This window comes from Pteropus alecto, unplaced genomic scaffold, assembly GCF_000325575.1.
Source record: "Pteropus alecto unplaced genomic scaffold, ASM32557v1 scaffold105, whole genome shotgun sequence".
Classification (NCBI taxonomy): Eukaryota; Metazoa; Chordata; class Mammalia; order Chiroptera; family Pteropodidae; genus Pteropus; species Pteropus alecto.
In genome coordinates this window covers 7,762,887-7,769,297 of record NW_006436294.1, presented here as the reverse complement: position 1 = coordinate 7,769,297, position 6,411 = coordinate 7,762,887, and the positions used below count along the sequence as shown (strand labels likewise).

The following is a 6,411-nucleotide window of genomic DNA, read 5'->3' as shown; positions in this document are numbered from 1 at the left end:
CTGCTGCACCGCGGCGTCCATGTTCACCACCTCCACGTAGCCGCTGCGGAACCCGCACCTGCGGACGGGGGGCGGGAGTCTAGGCGCCGCCGGCAGACGTGGCCGGCCGAGGTGGCTGGCCCAGCCGCGCACCCCCGCCCGCACGGCCCATACGCACTCTCCCATGTAGCCCTTGGAGACCGAGTGGAAGGAGGCGAGCTCCTGCTGCTCCGCGTATGGCGACCCCATCTCCGTGAGCACCTTCTTGAACGAGTGGAACTGCGAGCCCTCGGCATACACGTTGTCCTGGTACACCTGGATGGGTGACAGCGTCACCAGGGGCGCCCGATGTTGCCACCCCCCCGCCAGCCCACGCGCCCCCGCCAGCACCTCATCAGCCAGCAGGAAGAGGCGCTCTTCGAAGGCGAAGCGGATCACGGCCTCGATGCACTCGCGGGTCTGCACCTGCCCTGGGGCGCGGGGGACGCGGCATGTCCGGGTCAGCCCAGGGCACGCACCCCTCTTCGCGGGGCCGTGGGGGGCAGGATGTGAAAAGAAGGCACTCAATAATTCACAAACTATAAATTTAGCCCTCTGGATACATAAACGGTGGGGTTGCCGGGGTTGATCACGCAGAGCGCGCACGGGCGGCAATGCTCACGCGCCTGGCGCAGCGCGCGCCGCAGCTCGGCCACGTCTAGCGCCCAGACGCGCTCCTCGTCCAGGTAGTAGTCCACCTGCACCGCGTTCAGCTCGGCCAGCGCGGCAGAGTACAGCGGATACTGAGGGATGGGGATGAGCACTCCCGAGCGCGCGCGACCCTCACCGGCCACCAGCAACTTCAGCACTGTCTGTGGGCAGGATGGGGAGGCCGTGTCGGTGGGGCCAGGGGCTGCACCCCGCCGCACACAAAGAGCCACGGTGTCCTGCTTTGGCTCCGGCCTACCACGATGGCGTCGCTGGCCCCTGTTGACAGGAAGATGTTGTTGGGGTCTGCAGAAATGCCTCCGTCGCGCTGCTGGATGTACCGCGCCACATCCTCGCGGATCAGCTGGATGCCAGAGCTGATGCTGTAAGCTCCTGGGCCGGGGACAGGGCGGGACAAGGAAGGACACTTGTGGTCCCTTTGCAGGCTTCAGGAAGTGATCCTCCCCCTTCCAGCAGCCGGGGCCAGCCTACCCACCTCCTCTGGAGAAACCCTCCCTCCAGTTCCTGCTCTTCCCTGGGGCTTGGGCCCGTCCTGGCACTCGCACCTACCTAGGCTGTGGCCTCCACACGCCCGCAGGATGTGCTCCGCCCTGCTCTTGGCATCTTCGGGGAAGTCGGGGCTGTTTAGGAGATCCGGCTGGGCACAGAGGGCCAGGACCTGGGAGGAGTGAGGGCTGAGACCAGGGCACATGGGCTGACTGGGGAAGGGCGCCAGGGCATTGCGGGCCTCACCTGGCGCAGGAAGGTGATGGGCTTCTGCCCCATGGCCTGGGCGTCCCCGATGTTGGCACGGATGACCTCAGTGAAGGGTTTCTTTACGCCCTGGGTCGGGGGCGCAGATGGTGAGAACAGGCCCTATGACTCCCGCAGGACCTTGTCCCATGCGACGCGGGGAACGGGGCCGACTGGACTGCCCAGGTGAAGCCTGGAGGGCAGGGGTGGGGGCCAGGGCATACCTGGCGCAGCTCCCGCTCCAGCTCCAGGGCGCGCAGCACAATGGGGCCGCGAACGGCGTACTCCACCCTCCGAATGCTTGAGTTCATGGTGTCCAGCGTCAGCACCTTTTCCTTTACCCCTGTCATTGCAGCCTGGCTGTCACCTGCTCTCAAGGCCATGACCCTGCTCAGACCAGGCAGGAAGGAGGCTCAGGAGGTGGCACAGTCCGGAAGTGGGGTGAAGGCAACTGGGTCGAGGCTCAGTGGCCAGGCTGGGGAGGAGGGCTCAAGATAAGAGGGTGCCCTCTTCACTACAGCCTGCTGGCCCCACTGAAAGGGACAGAAAAAGCTGGAGGAGGAGCTGGGGACGCCGGCCCGCCCCACTCATCTGGGCACAGCTCTGCCCCAGGGAGCCACAGGGAGTGGGTGAGGAGGCAGGCGGGGCTTGGGGCGAGGCCTGGTGCCTGCCCAGTGTCTCCATGACAGGGGAGCAGGAGACCCACATGGGGGGTAGGGACAGACGGAAACTTCGAGAGGCTTTGAGGGACCGTTTGGGGAAGGGGAGGCAGTTGACAGAGCTGGGCAGGGCTGACTCTGAGGTGGGAATGGAGCCTGGGGCCTCAGGTCTACCCAGCAGGGCTCAGCAGAGGCCCCTCATCCTTGCGTAATCTGGCAGGCCTCAGGAATCGTGGGGTATCTGGGGAGGGGAGTGAGGCATTCAGACCAGGGGCTCCACCTCCCCCCACCTGGCCCAGGGGCTGGACCTTGGGCTCCATCCTGTCTGAAAAGCCAGAGTCTCTGGGCTGTGGTGTCGGGGAAGGGCCCTCAGACACCTCGCTGCTCTGGGCTGCAATGTGCCCTTTCGCCAGGCCAGCCTGGGGCTGCCCTTGGGGCCACGCCAGCAGCGGTCACTAAGCCCAACTTCCTTTGCTCCTGACTGGTGGAGAGAGTGGGAAGCAGGCAGGGATAGGCACTCAGGGCCCCACCCCCGCAGGCCCTGCCCAGGGGTGGCTCCCCCAGCGGCCGGCTCGGGAGGGTCAGGGAGACAGCCTTCAGAGCTGGGCCCTGGCTGTGGCCGGCTGGCGGAGGGGTGGGTTCCCTGGCTCCTTGTCTGAGAGGGAAACAACAGGAGCCCAGGCGGCTGGCTTCTCACCTCGCACCTTTCTGCTCTGCTCTGCTGGCTGCCACTGCGGCCTCCCTGCTGCAGGCCTGTCCCTCTGGCCTCCCGACCAGAGTACAGGTTAATACGGGTCGGTCCTCAGGCGGAGCCAGCCCTGCCCGCCCCCTGGCAGCGGAGCCCAAGTGGCAGCAGAGGTGGCAGGTGGACCTTGGGCAGCTGCACTGCTCCACGCACTAAATTTAACCAGCAGCCTATCTGGCCCTGCCCTTAGTTGGACACCCCTCCAACCACTGATGGTCAGGGAAGGGCAGGCCCTGCAGACACTGGGCTGACCCGGTTGGTGCTGAGTGGAGAGGGGAAGGTGACCTGAGCCCATGCCACCCAGCACTGGTGGCCATGCTCAGCTGCCTGCCGTGGACAGAGGAGCTGGTAGCTCCCTCGGTCCTCCCACTCGAGGCCCCTTAGGGGCCCCTGTCTCCTCACACATTGTGCCCAGCCAGCTCAGAGCCTGAGTAGCCAACCGCTGGCCCCTTTTGCCAGTCCAGGCAAAAGCTGGCAGCCAGGCGCCAGGATCGGATGCATGCCAGGAACAGGGGGCCTGCCTCTGGGAGGTTTGCGACAATAGCCTTGTACAGCCTCTCCTCTAACAGGGACTCCCCCAGCCTTGATCCCCAAGGAGCGCCCTTCCGAGGCTCCCTGCTGCCCTCAGGAAAGCAGAGCTGCAGAGGTGTCTCTGGGAGGCTGGGCGGGGGGGAGGGGACAGGGTGCAGCAAATGCCATGCTTCTTGCCCAGTGGAGGAGTCCTCACTCCCACGCAGGGCCGGGCCACCGCCAGCAAGCCCCAGCGCGCACTGACAGGCCCCCATTGGGTGCTCACAGGGACTGCTCCCCCAGGCCCAGCCGCGCAGCAGCGCCCACTGCAGGGACGGTGGCCCAGCTGAGACACACAAGGCAGGTGGCAGAACAGCCCTTTATCAAGAATCACAGGATGAAATGAGGTCTCTGCAGTTGGGTCCCCCCAGATGTGGCTTCTGCCTCAGGTCTGTTCGTGGGTAAGGAGACGGGATCCCAGATGGGGGGAGCCAGAGAGGCCCCTCACGGGCTGCCCGCTCACAGGGGCACAGCAAGGTCTCTGAGGCAGGAGCCCTAAGGCAGGACTGTTGCCACCTTGAGCCCCAGCCCCTCACATAAGCATGCAGCATGGCTTCTTCTCCACGGGGGCCTCCTCCATGGGGGCCGTGAGCTTGAGCAGGGGCGGGTCCGCATCAGGCCTGGAGCCATGCTCAGGCTGGGGGGTCTCGGGGTCTGAAGGCAGGCAGGACTCTGGGGCCTCTGGCCCCTCGGATACGGGACGCTGTAGCTTAGCAGCGGCCCGCTGGCGCTTGAGCTCTGCCAGGGTGTGGTGGGCCTTGGCACGGGCCAGGGCGTCAGTGGCTGTGCCCTCCAGGGGGCCCAGCTGGTAGGAGACACTCCGGTCCAGCCTCTTGGAGTACAGGTGACGACCAGCAGGGCTGCCTGCTCGGCCATTGTGTGCCTTGGATGCCTCGGGGTCCTCCTGTGGGGACAGCGGAGGCCATCAGGAGGGCTCTCTGCGCCCCTCCTCGTCCTCCCGCTGCCTGGTAGTCCAGGGGCAGCAGCTGACCCTGGACCTCTGCCGGGCACATGTGCACAGGGCCACGTGCCTGCCCCACAGTGGGGCGGAGCTCACTTGGGAGGGTGGGGGCCTGAGCTCCGAGTCTGTCTGGCGGTCCTCATCCTCCTCAGGTGGTTCCGGGCTGCCAGGAGGCGGCTGCTGCCACACGATGGCCTCTTGGGCGTGCTCCTTGCGGTATAGGCTGGTGCGCTCGGTCAGGCTCACCCGCCTCACCACCTTCCTGGGAGAGGGCAGACTGAGGTGCGAGAGAACACCATCCCCCGCGGACTCTGCGGGGTGGGTGGGGGGTCTCCAGCTGGCACTCCGGCCGCCTGCTGACGTCAGCGGGGTGAAGACAGTGCGGGGCTTCGCAGAGGCAGGGGCAGGGGCGGGGCACTTACCCACGGCTGCCGGCACTGGAGGTGCGGCGGCGCAGCAGAGCGCGCTGGCGACCTCGGGCACGCAGGAGCGCATCGTGCTTGTGCTTCAGCTCCAGCAGTTTGGCCCGGACCTCCTCATCCCCGCACACGTCTGGGAGGAAGTGGGCGGAGGGGTCAAGGGAGCCCTTGGCCTGGTCCCCTGCCTGGGGGCAGGGGACGTGAGGGGAGTTTAGCTACCAGCTCACCAAGAGGCGTCTCATCCATCAGGGACTTCCCATTGAGATCGGCCCCATGTGCCACTAGCAGCTCCACCAGATGCACCTGTGGGCGAGAGCGCAGGCTGCTGAAGGCTGTGGAGCTGCGGGCCTAGCCGCACCCCAGCTGCCCCAGCGCCAGGCTCACCTGTCCCCAGTAGGCGGCAGCGTGCAGCGGCTCCCAGCCGTCGCAGTCCTTGGCGCTCAGGCTGGCCTGGTGTTCCAGCAATAGGGCAGCAGCCTCGCTGAACCCGCTGGCAGCTGCGACGTGCAGCTGCAGGCAAACGGCCCAGCCCTGAGTCCCAGCCCGTCTCCCTCCAGCAGCAACCTCCCCCGCCTGGATCGCACACAGCTACGTCCTCACCAGTGTGGCCCCATGGTCCCCAGGAGCGTCGAGGTCAGCCCCCAACCTCAGCAGGCTCTGGATGCCCTCTAGCATGTGCAGCTCCGGCAAAGCCCGGGCCCCCTCAATGCTGTCCTGGGTGATGCCTGCAGGGTAACCGGCTCACAGCTAGCACACCCAGCCCCCCCAGGCAGGCAGGTGGGGCGGGACTCACCACGGCTGGCCATGGCTGTCTCAAGGCAGTCCAGCGTCTGTTCATCCTCACACAAGTCGTAGGGCATGTTCCCGTCAGTGTTGACAGCCAAGAGGTCAGCGCCACTGCAGGGAGGCGGACAGGGTGCTGGCCACAAGGCCCCTCCCAGAGGTTGTCCATCTGCAAAGCCCTCAGCCTAGGGCTGGGACATTGGAGCCAACGATGGGGAGGCCAAGGCCCCAGATGTCCTGGACCCTGTCCTCAAGCCAGGTGGTGTCCTGCAGTGTCCACCTGTGTCTTCAGGTTCTTGGGACCCATCTGCCCCCATGAAGGTGCACAGTGGGCCTGCCTGCCTGGGGCGGGTGGTGGTGCCAGGACTCTGGAAGCCCCAAGGAGCAGGTGTGAGAGGAGGAGCACCCGGCAGAGCCCTCACAGGGGACAGAGCCTGAGTGGGAGGGGCCCAGAGCCCAGGGCGGTCCCCACTGTGGAGACCAGGGGCTCGGGCTTGGGGCTGCCCTGTGCACAACCCCTGTGGCCCCAGGACCACTCACCCCCCACATACCCACACACCGTGAACACCTACACCTCTCCCTGGACAGCCTGAGCCCCCAACCATCTACCCCACTGGAGGGTCATGGTCGAGGGGCCACAGAAAGGGACCCCTGGGTCCTGGTGAAGCTGACCACCTGCGTGCTCACGGAGTAGAGCAGCCTTGTCCTGACCACCGTCCCATTAACGGTTCCCACTTCCTCCTTGCCAGTTCCGCCCTCACCACTGACCAGAATGGCATTCCTCTATACAGACCCTGGGGGGGGGGGGCGGGGGGCACGGCCGGGGGGCAGAGCTGGAGGTCAAGGCCTATCCTC

At 66.4% G+C, this 6,411-nt stretch overlaps 2 protein-coding genes across 5 annotated transcripts in view; both read right to left on the bottom strand.

Annotated features, from left to right (window-relative positions):
- Nucleotides 1-3,549, bottom strand: part of GPT (glutamic--pyruvic transaminase) — a 4,455-nt gene extending 906 nt beyond the window's left edge. The window contains exons 1-8 of the mRNA XM_015590267.2: nt 1,644-3,549; nt 1,420-1,509; nt 1,237-1,345; nt 926-1,059; nt 587-830; nt 370-449; nt 158-294; nt 1-58 (exon numbers count right to left, since the gene is read on the bottom strand). The exon at nt 1-58 is cut by the window's left edge and continues 102 nt beyond it. Coding sequence (XP_015445753.1) covers nt 1-58; nt 158-294; nt 370-449; nt 587-830; nt 926-1,059; nt 1,237-1,345; nt 1,420-1,509; nt 1,644-1,802 — 1,011 coding nt within the window. The 5' untranslated portion in view covers nt 1,803-3,549. The remainder of the gene's footprint in view (nt 59-157; nt 295-369; nt 450-586; nt 831-925; nt 1,060-1,236; nt 1,346-1,419; nt 1,510-1,643) is intronic.
- Nucleotides 3,550-3,698: 149 nt separating this feature from the next.
- Nucleotides 3,699-6,411, bottom strand: part of PPP1R16A (protein phosphatase 1 regulatory subunit 16A) — a 17,929-nt gene continuing 15,216 nt past the window's right edge. For all 4 annotated transcript variants that reach the window (XM_025047617.1, XM_025047618.1, XM_025047616.1 and 1 more), the window contains 7 exons: nt 5,567-5,670; nt 5,374-5,498; nt 5,158-5,283; nt 5,001-5,076; nt 4,777-4,906; nt 4,451-4,616; nt 3,699-4,297 (listed from right to left, as the gene is read on the bottom strand). In XM_025047617.1, the coding sequence (XP_024903385.1) occupies nt 3,926-4,297; nt 4,451-4,616; nt 4,777-4,906; nt 5,001-5,076; nt 5,158-5,283; nt 5,374-5,498; nt 5,567-5,670 (1,099 nt within the window). In that variant the 3' untranslated portion in view covers nt 3,699-3,925. The remainder of the gene's footprint in view (nt 4,298-4,450; nt 4,617-4,776; nt 4,907-5,000; nt 5,077-5,157; nt 5,284-5,373; nt 5,499-5,566; nt 5,671-6,411) is intronic.